The following is a 21666-nucleotide window of genomic DNA, read 5'->3' as shown; positions in this document are numbered from 1 at the left end:
AAGATAGGTTTTCATATTTTGAGAAAATAATCTCAACATTTGGACTTTTTATGTTGAAGACTATAAAGCATTAATCAGATCACATTCACATCAACTGACATTTGAGTTCCAAACGTAATAACGATCTCATAATGTACTTTAAGACATATGAAATAAATTAAAAGTTGATTGCAGCTTACTAAGTTAGTGTGATACCCCGAAAGAAAGAAAAATCGAAACCTTTATTTTGTGCTTGCAAACCCCAACCCTAACAACGCAGACATTTGGATGCAGTGATAATTCAATGTGGGTTATGTAATGTGGCTAAAATGTATTGATATTAATTACCGTATTGCAGCAGACGACAAAAATGGTATTCAATTAACCTCTCTTTCATGCCTTCAGACAAAACAAAGCTAACAAAATAGGCTTCATAAAAAAATCACATCTTATATACTTGAATTCAACCTGCACATTAAAAACATTTTGTCTCTGAACTTGAGGCAAAGGGTTAACTGCAACTTGACTGCAGCGTTATACTGGCAGGCATGTGGCATACGGGCTGAGATATCAGCTATCTCGAGCAGACGACACTCACAGCTAGCCAACTTTCCCCAGCTCACTGCTTGATGAAAGGAGGATGGGTTCACCGACCGGAGTATGGCAACGGACTCCCTAGCTGCGTGGAAATTTATTGGTATCGCATGTTGGCGCGTTACTAGCTCTTCAGTGTGGATTGCAATGTATCTTCAAATTATAAACTTTTATGTGGATCTTCTGATTTTTGCTTATTGCATAAAAGGAGAAGTAAACGAGCTGTTGGTTTTATTTATTAAATCATCTTTATCTGTTAATTAAAAGAAGCACGCGTACAGTTAAAAAAAAACAAGAGCAAAATATAAGGTCCATAAAAACCGACAACACTAATGCAACTTAAGTTTAAAATTTGAAACACTTCAAAATTACAACAGTTATGCCCGATGTCTTTTTTTCTTGTGTAGTTTAAGATTTTCAGTAGAAGTCTATTGTATTAATGCGACACTATGCAAATTACATGATTACATGATCTTTATGCAATTTTTTTCTTCAAAATTGTCATTTTTGCCTAAGTAAAAAAAAAAAGGATATATTTTTTGTTTTGTTTTGAAAAAGAACAACTTGTAGAATGGTTGCCAATTCAGCTATTTATTATTTTTGGTCCATACTGATTTTCCAAAGGGTACCGCGTATGTATGCGGTAACGTTGTACCAAAGAGGAATCCTGCCGTGTAAGACATTTTGACTGGCAATCCTATGGGTGCTATTAGAGTTCTTTATTCCTGTTTCCCAATTTTCTCCTATACTACGCTTCAATTACACTATATTTCTACTTTACAGCTAATGTCGCATTGCACTCAGTTTGCACTGAAATAAAATCTAAATTATCCTTTACCTCGTCTCTTAACCAGACACGCACATAGCATCATATCATATCAGTAAGTGCTATGTTGTTTTTAGGGAACATCCCTTATGGGTAATTTAAGCGGTCATTTCCGTGAGTAATGAGATGATTTCAGCCATGAAATGGGCTACTGCTTTCTTGTTATGATGTCTTCGTCGTCCTGAATTAAGTCTCTATACCTTTTAGAGTCTAACTTAGATCTTTGTATGCAAGCAAAGCCAACACAATCCGGAGAAACATGCATGGTATCTTAATAAAACCAACCCTCTATAATTCCACGATACAAACATTGTTTTATGAACATTCTTTTGCATACATTGTCGTAAATGTTCATATTCTACTTCATAAGACATCGCATTCGATCCAGTATGTACAAAATTGTCTACCCCATGAGAACTACCTGCTGATTGGTTATAATAAGAATATTATAATTTATTGAGCCAATCAGCAACATGATAAGAATTGTGGTAGGGCTATAAAGAGGATTGCGCTTAGTATTAGAAGAGTTGTTTTAAACAATAATATTGCAGCCTGCAATGGGAAAATTGTCCAAGTGTTTAGAAATAGTCCATGAACATGATGAATTAAGTGGTCCAATATTATCAATTTGTTTTGTAACTCACAAACATTCCTTTTTCAAACACATTTGTCGATAGCAATAACACAAGATCTTCTTTAATCTTTCATCTTTCTGACATCTTTCAAACAAAATCATTATGACACTCGGCTAATACGGTATTGTTTAAAATATGCCTTAGAATTAACTTTATGCGTTGACATGACTGAGGTACCGATTCCACTGCGGTCTTCAATTAATATGTCTGCATTTGTCAAATCAGTGTTTTAATTGATCACAATTAATCGAATAAGTTCAGTTGAAACACATGCTAAGTCTGTATTGTTATTATTCTTTCTCTCTTCTGCAGGATACTCGTTGCGTTGCCACATATGTGATAGTTTTGGCTCATCATCTAATTGTACAGATGCCCCTTTAGAAAAATGTAGCCGTTCAGAAGATGCTTGTGTTATATCAACAACGTGGACAGGTAAGAAAAGTATTAGCGTTAATGGTGATTTGTTGTTTGACCCAAAATAACATTACTTCCCTCCATACCAAAATATCCTCTGATCTGTGTAACTGTTAAACTACTTCTAATCACTTTTGAATTACCCCTAATCTCTGTTAATTTAAACTATCACTTTATTGTACTACTTCTGAACTTCTGACCACTGTTACTGCATGCTGAACTACCTCTGATCACTGTTATTGTTGAACTACCTCTTAATCACCGTTGCTGCTGATCTACCTCTGGTCAGTGTATCTGATAAACTACCTCTGATCGTTCTATTGAATAAACTCCGTCTGATCGCTGTTACTGATGAACTACCCTGATCACTAACTGTTGAACTACCTTTGGTCACTCTATTGAAATACCTTTGATTGCACTGTAACTGATGAACTAACTCTTATCACTGTCACTGTTGAAGTACCTCTGCAGTAACTAACTGTTGAACTATCTCTGACCACTGCCATTGTTGAACTACCTCTGATCACTGCAGCTGATGAATTACTTCTGATCGTTCTATTGAACAGACTACGTCAGATCACTGTAAAGTGTTAAACTACCTCTGATCACTGTAACTGTTGGACGTAAAACTTCTGATCAATATAACTACCTCTGATCACTGTAACTGTTGGACGTCACTAGTAAAACCCCCTGATCAATGTAACTACCTCTGATCCCAGTGATTGTTGAACAACTTCTGATCACTGCAGCTGATGAACTACTTCTGATCGTTCTATTGAACAGACTACGTCTGATTATTGAAACTGATGAACTACCTCTGATCAGTAACTGTTGAACTACCTCTGATCAGTGTAACTGATAAACTCCCTCTGATCCCTAACTGTTGAACTACCTCTGATCAGTGTAACTGATGAACTACCTCTAATCACTAACTGTTGAACTATCTCTGATCACCTGAAGTACCTCTGATCGCTGTAACTGTTGAAATACCTCTGATTACAGTAACTGTTGAACTATCTCTGACCACTGCCATTGTTGAACTACCTCTGATCACTGTAACTGTTGAACTACCTCTGATCAGTGTAACTGATGAACTACCTCTAATCACTAACTGTTGAACCATCTCTGATCACCTGAAGTACCTCTGATCGCTGTAACTGTTGAAATACCTCTGATCATTGTAACTGATGAACTACCTCTGATCAGTAACTGTTGAACTACCTCTGATCAGTGTAACTGATAAACCACCTCGGATCACTAACTGTTGAACTACCTGGTCGTTCTATTGAACAAACTACGTCTGATTGCTGTAAACTGTTGAACTATCTGTTGAACTAATTGTTGGGCGTAAAACCCCTGATCAGTGTAACTGTTGCGCTACCTCTGATCACAGTAACTGTTGCATTCCCTCTGATCACTGCAGCTGATGAACTACTTGTGACCGTTCTATTGAACAAACTACATCTGAATGTTGTAACTGTTGAACTACCTCTGATCAGTGTAACTGATGAACTACCTCTGATCAGTGTAACTTATGAACTGCATCTGATTAGTGTAACTGTTGAACTACCTCTGATCAGTGTAACTGATGAACCACCTCTGATCAGTGTAAATGTTGAACTACCTCTGATCAGTGTTACTGTTGAACTACCTCTAATCACTAACTGTTGAACTACCTCTGATCGGTGTAACTGATGAACTACCTCTGATCAGTGTTACTGTTGAACTACCTCTGATCAGTGTAACTGTTGAACTACCTCTGATCAGTGTAACTGATGAACTACCTCTGATCAGTGTAACTGTTGAACTACCTCTGATCAGTGTTACTGTTGAACTACCTCTAATCAGCGTAACTGTTGAACTACCTCTGATCAGTGTAACTGATGAACTACCTCTGATCAGTGTAACTGTTGAACTACCTCTGATCAGTGTTACTGTTGAACTACCTCTAATCAGCGTAACTGTTGAACTACCTCTGATCAGTGTAACTGATGAACTACCTCTGATCAGTGTAACTGTTGAACTACCTCTGATCAGTGTTACTGTTGAACTACCTCTGATCAGTGTAACTGATGAACTACCTCTGATCAGTGTAACTGTTGAACTACCTCTGATCAGTGTTACTGTTGAACTACCTCTGATCAGTGTTACTGTTGAACGACCTCTGATCGCTGTAATTGATGAACTACCTCTAATCACTGTAACTGTTTAACAATGTTAACATATTACACCGTTACTGTTGAACTACCTCTGATCAGTGTTACTGTTGAACTACCTCTGATCAGTGTAACTGATGAACTACCTCTGATCAGTGTAACTGTTGAACTACCTCTGATCAGTGTTACTGTTGAACTACCTCTGATCAGTGTTACTGTTGAACGACCTCTGATCGCTGTAATTGATGAACTACCTCTAATCACTGTAACTGTTTAACAATGTTAACATATTACACCGTTACTGTTGAACTACCTCTGATCAGTGTAATTGGTCAACTACTTTTGATTGTTACATTTATTAAACTATGTCGGGTCGCTATAACTGATGAACTACCCTGATTACTGTAACTATTTAACTATATGTTAATATATTACACCACTACTGTTGAATTACCTCTAATCATTAGTGTTGTTCGACTGCCTCTGATCACTCGAACTGTTGATAAACTGCAACATTTAAACTTCCTCTTACATGTATAACAGTTGATCTATACCTCTGATCCTTAAAATTGTTGGAGACGCTGTGATCCAAATGCTGCTGAGCTACCTCTGACTAATGTCATTGTTGAACTACCTCTGATCAATCTAGCTGTTGAATTATTTCTGATCACTCTAGCTGTTGAACTACCTCTAGTATCTGTTTAAATAATTAAACAGTGATATGAATTATGATGGTATTCCCATTCGTGTATCCTGAGTGCCAGGTCGAGCCTTTATACCCTCAAACTTGATGACCGTGCAAGAAGCGAATACATTCGTGATACATATACAGCTTATTGCGTATTGTTTACGAAAGACATACTTTACACAGCAGAAGTTATTCTAGAATTGACCAAAAGGTCAGTCAATTTTGATGATCTAGAATTACAATATCCAAATTGTAAAGGGGAAAGAATCATCTACAACATATCATATTCTTGATCAAGATTTCCGTAATATGTACTTCAATTAGATAAGGGTTCTTAGATTAATAAAACCCGTCTTTTTACAAATTTAACCCACTCATTTGATTGAACAAATAGCGGCAGCTGTAACCAGACCCCGGAGTAAAACCAACAAATAAAGGCACCCGTTTCCTCTGTAAAGGTTACGAGGGGTACCTAGCAGGGTATCCCAATTGCCCATTATTGTTGTCTCTTTTACTAAGTGCCGAATTTTAATTAACTTTCAATTTTGCTACAAGATAAAAAAATGTTTAGTCCTTTTAAATTTGCGTCTGTCTGAATGGCAGGTTGTTTGTACCAGATGATGATCATGGGGATGTGTGTGTTTGGCTTTAGCCCATGTGGGCGATACATAAAGTACATTTGATAGGCAACACTTCATAATTATTATACACCCTGCTCTTTGCTCAGGTGATGTGGTAATTTTCAGGTGGTGAGCGCCGTGCATTCTCTAAATTCAGTACATTTCCGTTGTCAACTGTGTAATTGAATGGGATTATTTTGACATTTTAAAACGGTTAAAATATCATAAACAAGTTTGTCTATGTCAATAAATAATACAAGCTAAAACCGTTGGGGTTCGATAATGAACCCCACAAAACTAACCGAGTGTATGGGAAATGCCATACGGCTGAGTGGTTTTGCCGGCTCTCTCCGACCATCATGCCACTCGCCGCCTGGTATGGTAATATTTTGATTTATATGCACATTTTTCAAGTTTTTGAGAGGGAAAGCAATGTAATGAAAAGTGCAACTGAATAATTAACTGTTTGCATGGCATTAATAAATAAAAACTATAGCACTTTTAGTTTATAGAATATGTGACTAGCTCCAACAAAAACCGGAACAAGTTGCTGGACATGTTTTTGAGTTATTGGCCTTTAAAGATGACATTCCCAAAAAAAATCAAATTTTGGAATTCTTAATTTCATGGTTTTTGACTGTGTGACTAAGTGGACTTTCAAATACTTGAAAGTACTTTTTAAAAGAGGTTTATTTAAGGAATAAATAACAGTTGAACTATGATAATCCCTATTCAATCCTGCGTAAGGCATGAAACTAATTGGCCCATTACTCAGAATAGCAATTTGGTAAAAATATCAAGGTATCATTTACAAAGTTATCCATATCTTTAAAGGTATTGGTGCTATTTATATAATTTTGGTATCATTTTAAAGGTTATTGTCTAGTGCTTACATTTTTATTAAAATCATGAAATGTCAAAAATGCGACTTGTTCCTGGTTTTGTCAGAGCTGGTCACATATGGTCACCATAGTAGTTAAACAGTACAATTGAAGACCTGAGCGCAAGAAGACCCTAAGTCCACTTGGCCCCTCAACATGTATACACTAAAGTTACGTGTAGTTTCTTAAGGTTTGATAATGTGTATTGTGTAATATATGTTCAGGGGCTAAAACCTTATGAAAGGTTGTGAAAGATCTGTTTTGGCCCCTGAACATGTATAAAACATTACCAAACCATACGAAACTATACGCAACTTTAGTGTATACATGTTGAGGGGCCAAGTGGACTTACGGTCTTCTTGCGCTCATGTCTTCAATTATCAACAGCCCATTTCTCAGACTATGCTAAGTTGCTAACCATTTCTCTAAAATCAATTTTCCCATCACATTTTACAGGTAAAATTTTTAACGAAATGAAAGTCACCAAATCCTGTGGATCCAGTGATGTATGTCATAATATAGATTCCAATCAACCTATATGTTACCAAACAGAAAATGGCTGGGAATGCCAATTATGCTGCCAAAAGGATGGTTGCAACTCTGGTGGTAATGGCGAGGCACCAAGGCCCCCGCCGTATCCACCAGTACCTCAACCACTGGTGGAAAGACTTACAGCTACATGCGTACCACCTAGTGATTGTCGCTCTGTAGGCCAGAGACTACTTTGGGATGGTAAGAATACGTGTTTAATTTATCATTTTGGTAGTTCCCGAAATCCTTTGCAAAGAGGTCGAAACTACGTCATCGTCAATTCGTACATCGTCAATGCGCATGCCCGAATATTCGAGTGCGCGCATTGACAATGTGATAATTGAAGACCGAATTAAAAAAGACTAGTTTGCGTCTGACGTCAGGGCAAAGGCGTGCCGTGATTGGTTCCTGACCTGCGCAGAACGGCATTTTTGGTCTTTTTAAGTCGGCCTTCAATTATAGTTTGGAGTTTTGCAAAAGGATTTCGGGAATTATTTAAATGGTATTATGTAAAGTTCAAAAATTTTATTTCTACCATGATTACTCTCGAAAAGTTTTTAGAGCTTTTTTTATTTAAGCCATTTAAAAGTTATATTTTGTAGAGTGAATTATAGAGTGCCGGTTAGACACCGATAATCTTTGGCACACTTCACCTCAAGGATTAAATCGAACAACAGTGGGTTGGTTCAAATGCTGAATATTTTTCTCGTTTTATTCGGGTGTTTCGCTGGCGATGGCACGGTCAACTAAACCGTGTGTATATACCGTAGAATTCCGTCCACAAGCATATGCCTCTAAACGAGGTTTTTGGACGAACAAGATGAGAGGCAAGACTCTCTCACAAAAACATTACTTGGAGTTTAAACAACTACATCACTGATCCAGGCGGCTGTTCAAACACGTATTGTTGTAAGACATCTATTGTATTGCTTTCGGGAGGGTATTTGCCTCTCGTTTCTTTCGTCAAAAAAACCACCCTCGTTTAGAGGCATATATGCTTGTCGACGGAATTGTACGGTATATGACTTAAGGTGATTGCGTGGGATGCATGCATGCGCAATGGTTTTACCTTAATTGTTAGGTTTTGTTAGATGTAGTATGATTAGGGTTAATGATGTGAATTGAAAGCCATTCTATCAAAAATTAAAGCATTTTTCTTTCTTTTCTTGTATCTTTTCAGACAAATCCAGCACAGTACTTGTCAATGAAATATGTACATCTCCAGGTAGTAGTATACAAAACTATCATCAGAATTATTTAAAACGAGAACAATGCAACATTCCATCTGAGCCAGGTTTTTGTGTCAAATGTTGTACTGATGACTGTAAAAACAATGGTAGCCAACTACAGACCTCACACCACTTATTGCCAATTGTCTTAATGACATGTGCTTTCGTAAGATGGTTATTAGCATCATCGTGAAATTTATCATCTAATTTGTGTTTAGTTTGTGGTCTTCATGTTTTCATTTCAACAGTAATTATTTACATATTTGTGTTAACAAGATTCTTTTTGACTTGGACGAGCTGAGGTGAACACAATTTTGGCGAAGAATGTCATCCGGCGCGAGGACAAAGCTACGTGACGCAGAACCAAATAGACCCACATTAACAACCGTTGCAACCAGGATCAGCTTCAGAGAATCTTTTCATTGGATGGGACGAACCATCAATTGAAAATATAAAAAATATTATAACTTCAAGTCAGCCCAATCGAGTTTCAAGCACTTGAAGAAGAGCACACTCGCGTCACTACTCTTCTGACGTCTACATCAGATCATCTCCAAAAACAACATACTTTTCAGGAAATAGTAGTGTTCCGTGTTTGCTTATAGTTCATTAACAGAGGAGATGTACATAATTATCTTTGACAATTATTAATGTCAATTGTGAATTTGACTTTGTCTCACCAACTGTATGGCATCATGCTCAGATTCACTAAAGCACTATTCACTCTAAGAAATAAAGGTTCTATGTCCTCTCAGGAGAACCCTCCTCTTGAACCTCTGAAAAAGGTTTTTTTTTTAAATTTTGGAGAACCCTTAAAGGTTCTTTAAAGAACCAAAACGGTTCTGTATCACATTTTGGGGCAATTTTTGATGGTTTTGAGAGGACAACTTTAGAACCTTTTAGAACCTTTATTTCTTAGAGTTTGAAGATCAGGTTTCCAACTATTTGATTGTTTCAGACTTTCTGTACCCCACTTATCGAGGTATCAGCTGACGACACCCCCAAAGCTTGCCGGTAGTGGCGTAGCCAAAGGGTGTCCGGGATTATCTGCTTCCCCCGTACCCGCGGGCATCGCGGCCCGTCGGTACATTTCGCTACACGGCAATGAACGAAGGTACTTCAATCACATTTTTCACTCCTCGCGCAATTTTCCTTGGAAAGTAATTTTGGGAGTGGGTCAGCGGGACGGCTTGAAAATATTGGAAACCAACATTTCAAAAAGTGTCGAAATCTTTGGCCGTCAGTACATTTGCAATATTATTTTGTGCCTCCTCCCCTTGGTTTTGAAAAACTGGCTGCGCTACTGCGTACTGGTCAGCTGAAACTCCGAGTTCACCAAAGTAGAATTCTGGGTTTCGTGCCGCGCGGGTACAACTTTCTTTTTCCCCGGACACGTCAATATCGCGATGAGTTGATGACGGTGGTCGAGGGTTCAGTGATGGAAACCGTCATGTGGACACAACGTTACTTGTGGCGTAGGGTGCTAGCTTTTGAAACCTTGAGTGCGGAACACTCTAAATTATCACGTCCATCCGAACACATCTTTTAAAATCAGCGTAACACCAGGTTGTGAATATTCATGATAATGCTGTTTAGTTGGCCCAAACACACTTTCTGTCAAAATGTTTGCTTTCTGGGTATACATAAAGTAAAAGTAAAAACCAATTTTTGTATAATAGACACCAATTTTGTGATAGATTTAATCTACAATCTTAAGCATTAAGTTCTAGCTTCTGATAAAAACAATCAGGAAGCTCAACTTGATGTCGAGTTTAATCATTCTCTGTGAGATTTGAAACTTTTTTCACAAAGAGTTTGGTTCATTCTAATGAGTCATACTTATGAAACCAACGGCCACACCTTGAAAAAGACTAGTATATACAAACTCAGTCACAGTGTATTTTGCTAAAATGAGGACTTTTACACTCTACGAAATAAAGGTTCTAAAAAGGTTCGAAAGTTGCCTCTCAGGAGAACCCTTAGAGGTTCTCTATATAAAGAGCCAAAAATGGTCCCAAAACCGTCGAAAATTGCCCTAAAAATGTGATATAGAACCGTTTTCGGTTCTTTCGAGAACCTTTAAGGGTTCTCCAAAATTAAAGAAACTTTTTGAGAGGTTCAAGAGGGAGGGTTCTCCTGAGAGGACAAAAAAGGTTCTATTTAGAATCTTTATTTCTTAGAGTGTACCACATAATAACAAAAGTCAAGTTGATGTTGGTGTTTAATATCTTGCAAGATATCCGGTGTAAACATTTCTTCCACTCGATTTACTATAATGTCAAATAACAACCGAGGATCATTCTTTTAATCATGATTATATAATGTACATCATAGTGTTTTGGAAAATCATGTCAAGAATAGATTTATATTTCCTACGAGTTTTGAAGTAAATTATATCGTTATGAGTTTTGCAGAATTACGAATAGTGATTCGTCTCTTTGTTAAAGTCATGTTAAATTGGAGGATAGAAACCAGACTACGCGGCACTGCACCATTCACTGTCCCTTTATGCCGCCCGCTCTATCCCACTTTATCACGCTAAATAAATAAATAACAATGATATGCTGCCCTATGGATTCTGCCGTCTGATCCCATGACCTCTAATTCATGTGAATTCAAGAGTACTCATGGGTAACATGAATTAAAAAAAAATACGAATCGCTATTCGGTATTTTGCCAAACTCATAACGAATTGGCTATAATGTGCATGTCTGTTGTTCATGTGCGTGTTTGATGTAAGGGGGTGGGGTGCGTGGAAAGGTGTGTATGTGATGGAGTGGTGGGTGTGTGTGTGTGAGCGGGGGCCCAGCGTGGGGTGTGTTAGGGGGTGCTCGTATATATGTGAGGTGTGCGCGCTGGGTGTACGTGGTGGGTGTGTATTTGGATGTGTCTTGAAGGTCATGCGATATAAAGGAACATACAGGGCCTCTAATATACACGCCTTGTATTCGAGAATACATTATTGTTATTTACTATAAATATATTTCAAGATGTAACATAGTTGGTTTTTGGCTGTAATACTGTATTATCCATTTTAAAAAGCACCTTTGTTATTTTAGCATTAATAAGGAGTAGATATGTTTGCACCCAAGCTACATGAATGTCAAAGGCACTAGATATGATAATTGTCACGAATAAACTCTTGATTTAGTGATTCTTGACAACAATCTCTCCATTTGCCCATTGTCCATATGCATCTTGATTTTAATCTCTAAATACAATATAAAAAATACAATATAATAAAAGTAGGCCCGAATGTTAATGCTTTGTATCCTTTCGGCCGAAAATAAAGCTTATTTTAGCTAATTTAGGCCCCTAAGCATGGGGTTATCAAAAATATTTTCCTAGATTGAATTAACATCTTGAGCTATTTGGTACTCATATGTAATGAAAAGAAAAGTGCAACCCAATGTTCGTAATTTTTCGGCACAGATTTTGGCAAATTATCCGACAATGTGGACATCAATCTCTTACACAAGACATTATGCCATACCATTGATTACGAAGCGAATGTGTGTAACATATTAAAGAGGTTAAGACCAGGATGCATCATGGGATATGGGCAAAATATATGGAGGACTCGAAGAATACTTCTGTGATTTTGTGACTTTTGCAGTGACATTATTATGTAAACAAATCCGTTCAAGTCTTTCATATTCTTACAAATGTTCAAATGTTCTGACTTATTATAGATATATACCAGAAAAAAAGTAAGATATTATTCAGTTTATAGATACCGGAACAAAAGTATGATGTTATGAATTTTGTTAGCCAATTAGGAGTTAGGACTATAATACCGGGGGACTATACAGTACTGCTTTGAACGTTTACGAAACCATGGTGTAATTTATTGCGGCTCCTTGGCCCAAGAGTCATGAAAACGAAATCGGCTTGTTTTCCCGAAGATTAATTATTTCGAAACATTGATGATAATATTCAGAATGAAAAAAGGAGCCTTAAATGACGAGAATTAACAACCCGAAGATTTCAACAGTTTCGCCACCGCAAAATAATTCTGAATGTTCAACATTTCAAAACCCTTTCAAAACTCTATTTCGGAATTATTTTATGTGAATATATTTGGAATTACGAGACATAACTGAAACTATTTTAATAGAGGCGTATGGTTGGCTAATATTGAGTACTTAGGCCTACTCTAAAATGGGATGGCTTAATACAAGTAATCTCAGACGAACCCTGAAAATATAGAACGAGCCGAAGGCGAGTGCAATATTTTCATGGCGAGTGCGATATATTCTCATACAATTCATGCATGTAAAAAATATCAAAAGAGCAATGTTATACAAATATTGACTGCTATGAGGGACACAGTTTAAAATTATAGGCCCTCGGTGATGTCAAAACCATGACTATGCCCGAAGCGAAGCTGAGGGCATAGTCATGGTTTTGACATCACCGAGGGCCTATAATTTTAAACTGTGCCCCGAATATTAAGCAGTCAATATTTGTTTTATATACCGAATCTTAAGATTCTTGTCATCTGTTTGGTTAAAAGCATTGGTTTTGGGAAGAGAAATTAAAAGTTTCAATGCGAACGGCACAGGTTATAATCTGCGATTTCCGCGTAATTATAGCGCGCGAAAACATTAACGCGTGCGTAATAGCATTTTACGCTAGGAACAAAGCACACGCAGAACTATGCCCGGGGAATAGTTACTTTAGCGGGCATAGTCAAAACTATGCCCGCTCTTTTAACCAATCAGATGACGGGAATCTTTAGATGAGGTATATAAATGCATATAGTGACTTTTTTCAAAGATGTAAACAATGATTGAAACATTTTGCTTGTGTCCGTGAATTTACATTGAAAATGTTATGGCTAAGAAGCTAGTTTAGAAGGAATAATGTTTACCTTGATCAAAATGCCGGTACAGAATTGATTTGACCTTTGACATTTTAAAGATAAGTTTTACTTTAGTATATAGCCTGTTCACTTTCACTTCACAGCAGCATTGGGGGATTTATATGTAGTGATTTGTTTGTAAATTTAATGTACCACCATGCAGCTTTTCGGCAAAATCAGGCGAACCATGCAGTGACGCCGAAATGACGGCTTGCCAAATTAATGCAACTGCCGATATCTCTCCATTTCGGCACCTTTTTCAAAATTGCAGGGATGTCTGGTTTTCAGAAAAGAAAAATGGCAAGAAGTCCCGGGCAGGTAGTAATGTGGTGCGTTTCTTGTGATTAAGGCTAAGTTGCAAATCTGATGAAAAGATTTAAAGTCATTGAACAGCACTTTCATGGTAAGATTGGTGTTCAGGGCTCTCGAAGACGTCCAAGGATCAAATCACCAGAATGACGAAATGAAAAAATTTCGGTGATGTTACTTCTTTTCGGCATTTAAGCAATGATCAACTGAGTATGGTTCGTCTTTAACCAACATAATCAGGGCCGGATTTACCATTGGGCCAGATGGGCCCGGGCCAAGGGCTCCCAAATTCTGGGGGCCCCAAAAATTGCCTTATCGCATATTCCTTTTTAGGCCGAAAAGACCATGTTTCGAGCCAAAATAGGTTAAAATTGCCAAATTTGCATAACAAAATTCACCTTCATTTGGGGCTAAATTAGTCTAAATTGAGTATTTCGCGCGCAAATATCCGAGTAAAACCTGTCGTCTCCCCGCCACCACTATCAGCATTATACCTAACCAAAACCGGGTACTTGCCTTCCTCGCATGTTGCAGTGAGTTTGGGGACCTCCAAATTTTGGCCTGGCCCAGGGCCCAGCACAAAAAGGTAAATCCGGCCCTGAACATAATATGTGGCTATATTTCAGCCCTCTAAACGATTTTATATAAATTGCCTCCGATAGTATGCTCAAATGGAGTTCAATGCTTTTGTAACATCATTTTAATACCTACCAAGTAATCAAACGATTCATCATGTTCATATTAATCAGTTTCAGTCAATGTAAATACTTACTGGTTGTAAAGTACTGATGATAAAAATCCAAACATATTTCCACTGTTTCTATAACTGTAATTATATGTAAACTATTCATATCGAGGTAATTCGGTATGAAAATAGCATTTATCATAATTTAATATTTGCACGAGAACATTTCAAGGGGTTATTACAAGAAGGTCCTATCTCCAATTGACCTTTTCGGTAAATCCCGTAAGCCTTTGCGATTCCACCTGAGAACTCGTAATCTTGCGTCACGCCGCTCTGCGCCGATGCGCATATCGTTTATCGAACATCGTTACTGCGCATAGCAAGTCGGCGTGACGTAAAATAACGAGTTCTCAAGTGTACTCGCAAAGGGCTATGGGATTTACCGAAAAGGTCAATAGCTGCTATGTGTCATATGTTTAGATGTGTACAATAATAGAATGCAGCAATTGTCAAATGTCTATAGGGCAGCTATTCAGATAGAGTCTTCTTGCAATATAACCCCTCGTTTTCTTGTACAGATTATAATTGAAGACCAAATTAAAAAGACTAGTTTGCGTATGACGTCCTGTCAACTAGACCAGAAATGCCGGACTGCACAGGTCAGCAACCAATCACAACGCGCCGTTGCCCTGGCGTCAGAAGCGAACTAGTCTTTTTAATTCGGTCTTCAATTATATAAACTTACCAACTTGAATATAACTCTATACCAATTTTCATAACAAAATGTACATTCTATTCATTTTTGTATTTGTACAAAATAACATAATAGGCTTTCTCCGCTCATAAACATTTTATAAAAAAAATACTAAGTAGCTTCACAAGGGTTCCATCCAGTTGAGTTCTTGATAATTATGATTGTGCAAAATAATATAAACTTCTTATTATTAATATTAGCTGTCACTCGATTTTACACATCTTGTAAAAATCGTTGTGAGGGCCAACCCCAGTATTCAAGTGTTGCATTGACGCCGAACACGACTATTGATTTTTGTAAATGAGATATTATTGAGCAAAATTGAGATTTCGTCAACATGTAGCGCTCCTGGAACACTGGGGTTATCAGGGTTAGAATTAGGGTTATATAGTGTTCCAGGATTTAGTGTTAGGGTTATTCTCCAGGAGTATTATGTTGACGATATTTCAATTTAGTATTATTATTGAGGCGGCACTGCTATTGTGGGGGATTTCTTAGATGTAATGTATTTTTTAAAGTTTTTTTTGAATATTAACATCTTCAGATAAGGGGCACAAGCCTTCCCGGACGAGCCCCCTTGCTCGTGCCCAAATATAAATGACCATGATGACGCTGCACCGAATGTCATGAAGAAATTGGTTCCGGGTCGATCCTGTAAATAAGTGTGCTTTGTTCTGTGCAGGGCGCTCTAGTAACTCGATTTACGAAGTGACTAGAGTGTGGCATTAGCGCCAATCCGGCTTTCAACCGGCCAAAATTGTTATAAAGTGGCAGAAAAGAACAAACAATGGTTCAATTTGCCAAACAGTGTGGGGTGGAAACGTCCCCTGTCCCCCGGATTGACGCCCATGGGGTGTGGGGACAGATCAGGACAGGCTCAAATCGCTGAGGGTCTTTTGGTGTCTGGGATTTGACGCAATGTCATTGGTGAGAGACCTTTAAAAAAAAAGGGGGGGCATTCAGTGGCACAATTTCGAGCCTATAACAGTCCCGAAATACAACAGATTTCAAAAAAAGGTTCTAAAGTGAATAAAATTATGGTAGAGAATATATAAGGGTGACAATACCATGTCATTCGCTGAGAGCTTATCAATAATCCGTTCAAGGCTATTTTAAAAGGGGTCATTAGGTGACAAAAAAAGGGGGTTAATGGGTGAGAGGGTCAATGTGCAATAATTGTACATGGCCGCACATCCCCGGCCCATCACTATTGTAAGTGAGCCCACTCCTTCTGGTGCAAATCTTCCTGTGGTCAGTTATTATAACTAAATACCACAATTGCCATGGTTACCCCGTGACAATTAATTGCCATGATTACCCCGTGATAAAAGACATTGTATTAATATCTTATAGAAAGAGGTACAATTTTCATTTCAATAAGATTTAATTAATCTAAAATGCCCTTATTTACTTGATAAGACTGGAATCTATAAACTTATTTCTGTTCATGTTAAAGTACATGTAAATCCTTTATCATAATGACAATAAACAACTAGAAAAAATGTTCACTGTGTTTTGTGTTATCGAATTTGTCTGACGTGTGTATGTTTTCCCATTACTTAGATTATTTAAAAAAGCGGCTTCAGGTGATATTTTTCCAGTTTTGGACTTTTGGTTCATTTTGCTTAAATAATAAAGTTTATTTCTGCAGAATAATACATTCATCTTATAGAAAATGAGTCAAGGAAGCCACTGCCCAGCAAACACAAAAACGTTTTAAAAACGTTTTAAGTAAGTTATATTTTGGCTTTTGGTTTAGGTAAAAACGTTTAACATTAAAATGTCGGGTTATATAAAGGCCATGATAACGTTTTTAAACGTTTTGTATGAAAACACACTACAACAATATTTTTTAAATGTTTTCAAAAAATGTTATTGTAAACTATTTTTGCAAATATTTTTGCCAAATATTTTGTCAATAACATTATGTTAAAATATTTAAACCCAGCAAACACAGAAATGTTCTTAAAATGTTTTTTTTTCAAAACATTTTAATAACATTTAAATGTCGGGTTATATAAAGGTCATGAAAACGTTTTTAAAACGTTATTGCAAATATTTTGGGCAAACATTTTTCGCAAAATATTTTTTCAACCCCAAAATAACATTCTGTTTTTTATCAGAATGTTTTTGGAATGTTATTAAAACTTTTTATACCCTTTATATAACCCGACATTTAAACGTTTTCTGTAAAACATTTTTGTTTGCTGAGCAGTAGATTATCAAAAATGTTTTTAAGGTTATGAAAACGTTTTATACTCTTAATATACCAATTATATAACCCGACATTTAAACGTTTTCTGACAACCTTTTATAACCTTTTGCGAATGATGTCGAAAACGTTTTGTGTTTGCTGGTGGTCACATTTCCCCTCCTAGTAAAAAATCATGCACATAGGGAAAATAAAACCCATTACAATGAGCTTCTGGGGTCTCTGGGGCCTATTGTTGAACATGTTGAGTGTGGCCTTTATTTTTCTCAATATTTGAGCACAAACACCACTAGCGCAGGCACCGCTCATCCTACTATTTATTATGTTAATTATGTTAGCCCGGCATTTTGTTGAGACTTTGGTCATTTTTGACAAACAAAAGTTATTTTAGGATTTTTGAAATAAAATTATTGGAATAAATGTACGCCGAATTTGAAGCTTCAATAAAAGGTGCTGATCATCCCCTGATCATAAAAAACGTGCCAAGTGATTTTTGTTCCAGCATAAACTGTAATAGCTTTTGTAAATCACGAGTGTCACTATAAAATGCTTAATTATGTTCCCTATTTTCTCCATTTTGATTTGACCCAAAACTAAACAAACAACGAAAAAAAAGTTAATTTCGTATTAATTTGTTTCGCCTTAAAGCGAGTCAGAGCCTTGATTTTTCCAGTTTTGGATATTTAATAAATATTTCTGCATTATATCTTATAGGACATGGACATGAGTCAAGGAAGCCACTGCACTATAATTTCACACTATTCATTTTTCTGAATATATAGAATTATTTTATTTTTGATCCCGAACTATTTGTTTTGAAGAGATATAATGTTCACTGATTAGGTATATTATCAATTTGACCCGACAATCTTATCAAAATGCATAGTTTCCGTTTTATTTGAACAAGTAAATATTTAAATTGAAAAGATCTCAAACTCATTATTTGACAAGATTATCTATTTTAATAATTGAAAAGGATATCCCCCTCGGAGAACACAAACAGTTCAAATTCAATTTTCTTGGTCAGTTTTGATAAGAACCTATTCATTTTTGACAAGAAACTATTCTTTTTTTTTAAATGTCATAGCAATTTTATAAAATTTGATGAGTTTCTAAAATCCGATTTATTTTGAGGAAAAATCTGTTAATTTTGAAGAGAAATCTGGTATGTCTTCCTCCAAATAGTCATAGGCCTACTTGTCAAATCTGAATAGATTTGTGAGGAGTTAATTTTTAGATTGTGGTCACATTTCCGTTTCCATTTTACAGTTATTGAGTTATGACAAATAGGTAAAACTAAAGCTTTCGTTATTTCCCCCTCCCAGTGGAAATCATGCACATGAGGGAAAATAAACCCATCACAATGAGCTCATCAGAATATCTCAATCGCTTAATGTTAGATACATTGGCGTAGCCAGGGGTGCACCCCCTAAGAAGGTCCAAATTAGGAATAAAACTTGATAAAGGGACAATTGTTTCATGTTAAATCGTTCAAATTACCCTGAAATAAGTCCTACATATATTTTAAGGGTTAAGTCTCTTTTAGCATGTAGGCCTAAATGAAGTCACAAAAAGTACTGTCGAAACGTTGCTACCAGAGCCCTTAAGGAATAGCACAATTTGGAATATTATCAATTTAAAATCCTGCAAGATGACCTAAAAGCTCAAATATAACACTTTTAATTTTAATATGTTCCAAATTACTTTAGCATGACAACCATTTTGTGTGACTTTTAACCTATACAAAAATAACCAACTAACAAAGAAAAACAACCATACAAACAAAAGCTATAAATGAATCAGCAGTTTCAGAACGGGCACGTTTATTAAACATGTAGTAATAGCTTTTTCTTTTTTATTATTAAATATTAATATTTTGTTATCAATACTGAATGGCCTGGTTCTATATTTTATATTCATAATAAAAGCAGCGCCACAGACAGGATGTTTTAATCAACATGCTTTGTCATGTTTTATATAGAGGACAGTATTTTCTTAAATTTCTTTGTTAAATTTCATTAAGGTGTATAATTATTTATCATAATCCTTACGGCTTTTTATTTTTAAAGAGAGGGATAGACCCGGCATATTTATCAACGGTTATTAAGTTTGCCTATATATAGGGTAAGAATGTGTAACTTTAAGATTAAAAAAAAATAATCAAGAACTGATTGTTAAAACTTGTTAACAACAGGAAACAATTTCTTTTTCCTATCTATTATAGTCAGCAAAACAAGATCTTCAAAATGATCCTTTTTAATTTAATGTTTTGTGTGATAATATTTTGTTCTGCTCATTTTCACAAAGATAGTCCTATCATATTAAGCCACTTGGATTACGTCAATTTGTTCGCCAAAATCTTATCCAGGTAGCGTGGCCGAGCGGTCTAAGGCGCTGGTTTTAGGCACCAGTCATTTCGATGGCGTGGGTTCGAATCCCACCGCTGCCACAGTATTTTGTTTTTCAAATGTCCGAAATCCTTTTTTCCTTTCCTTTGGCTCTCTCATTCGAGCTTTTTCTTTATTTTTATCTTTATTCCTCTTCTTTCTCTAATATTCTTTCTTTCTTTCAATATTATTTCTTTCTTTCAATATTCTTTCTTTCTTTCTTTTGATATTCTTTCTTTCTTTCTTTTGATATCCTTTTTTTCTTTCTTTCTTTTGATATTCTTTCTTTCTTTCTTTTGTTTGCTTGCCCTCAAATGAATTTTAACAATTGGGTCGGTCTTCTTTTCTTTCTTTTTTGATTACTAGCAAACTCTACTGTTTGTATTAATTTTAATTAATAGGCTCAAAATATGAAAAATCATGACAATCAAAATGAATCCACTAACATTACAAAACAACTAAAATGTTGAACACAAGCTCTAAAATACATTTTTTTTTACATCTTCAGAATGCAAAAATTTGAAAAAAAATTCTCAGGAATTTCCAAAAATAGGGTCAGTATTCTTTTGTACAGTAAATAGAAAACCTTTTTTTTCTGATTTCCAAAATTAAGGTGTTGCCTTCGGTCTCAATTTATTAATTTCACTCTCTTAGACTATTATAAGTAAATATAAGCAGCTTTATGAAAAGGGATGGTATTATGTCAACATTATTCATCCCCAAGTAGCCTAAGGTTTTATGAAATGCTATATTTTGGGAAACTTAATTTATTAAATATAAAATGCAATGTTTTGGGGAAATTAGCCTATAGGTTTAAAATTATACTGAATCTTATTTGGGAAAACTAAAAGCCTTTTGAGGAAACGATAGCTTAAACCACACATAAAGTTAGTTTAACTGTCTTTGTCCGATCATTTTAATTATATTAACTTTATACTTCCTAATACTTTGATCATCTTAACTATGATGCTGAACAAACAAAAACACCCACCCAGTATTATTAATATATCCGCGGTGCCAAAAGGTACCATTGATATTGGACAGTGACCGCTTATTTCAATATAAAGAAAATAATAAGTAATTAATCATTAAAAGTTACCTCATGACATTTTCTAAATATTTTAATAGTTTACTGTTTAAAAACAGTAAACTAAAAACAAGTTGTGAAAGGCATTACCAACAAATTTTTGCCCATCCGCATGCCTTAGGGGTGGTGCAATAATTATGTGTACCCCAGGGGTGAATTATAGGGGGGCAAAGATTTTTGGCACGTCAAAAGGGGGGGCAAAGGTTTTTGGACACACGTCGAAAGGGGGGGCAAAGGTTTTTTGCCACGGCCAAAGGGGGGGGCAAGCGATTTTTGGCAGACCATTTTGAGAATTCACCCCCCCGGGGGGACACATAATTATTGCACCACCCTTTAAATATATGATTCAACTCAGTCGTCATAGTTAGCACGTATCATGCACGTACATTTGGAAAGAAAATATTATACATCGAAAAAAAAGCAAATAAAACAGGTTTGCCTGATGTATTTATGTTTTTGTTTATTGATAAAATATGTTTGCTGAATTTGAAGAGAAAAGGAAAAAAAAATATGGCGTCACGGACAGGATTCGAACCTGTGCGGGGAGACCCCATTGGATTTCGAGTCCAACGCCTTAACCACTCGGCCACCGTGACAAACGTCGTCTGCTGACGGAATTTTATTTACTATATAGTATGCACTAAATTTTTATCTAATTTTAGTATTTTTAAGAAATTTATGTCAATGCCACTGCATCGTGAGACATAATTAAGCAAATTATTTACATGTTGCTACTTTTATTCTGTATTTATTAATTGTGGGAGCCTCAAACTAGCATGAATAACGGGATGGTGTCATACCGCCCTCTATATGCA

At 36.2% G+C, this 21666-nt stretch overlaps 1 protein-coding gene and 2 non-coding genes across 4 annotated transcripts in view; 2 read left to right on the top strand and 1 right to left on the bottom strand.

The window, feature by feature from the left end:
- The window catches only part of LOC140167994 (uncharacterized), a 122683-nt gene extending 109810 nt beyond the window's left edge, over positions 1-12873 (top strand). For both annotated transcript variants that reach the window (XM_072191304.1, XM_072191303.1), the window contains 3 exons: positions 2347-2466; positions 7250-7525; positions 8505-12873. In XM_072191304.1, coding sequence (XP_072047405.1) covers positions 2347-2466; positions 7250-7525; positions 8505-8746 — 638 coding nt within the window. In that variant the 3' untranslated portion in view covers positions 8747-12873. The remainder of the gene's footprint in view (positions 1-2346; positions 2467-7249; positions 7526-8504) is intronic.
- Positions 12874-19744: 6871 nt separating this feature from the next.
- On the top strand, positions 19745-19826 carry Trnal-uag (transfer RNA leucine (anticodon UAG)). The gene has a single exon. It is a non-coding gene; the product is annotated as a tRNA-Leu (tRNA).
- Positions 19827-21365: 1539 nt separating this feature from the next.
- Trnas-cga (transfer RNA serine (anticodon CGA)) lies at positions 21366-21447 on the bottom strand. The gene has a single exon. It is a non-coding gene; the product is annotated as a tRNA-Ser (tRNA).
- Positions 21448-21666: the final 219 nt, after the last annotated feature.

This window comes from Amphiura filiformis, chromosome 13 (genome assembly GCF_039555335.1).
Source record: "Amphiura filiformis chromosome 13, Afil_fr2py, whole genome shotgun sequence".
Classification (NCBI taxonomy): Eukaryota; Metazoa; Echinodermata; class Ophiuroidea; order Amphilepidida; family Amphiuridae; genus Amphiura; species Amphiura filiformis.
Note: the sequence above shows the minus strand (reverse complement) of the source record. Positions and strands in the feature narration are given on the sequence as shown.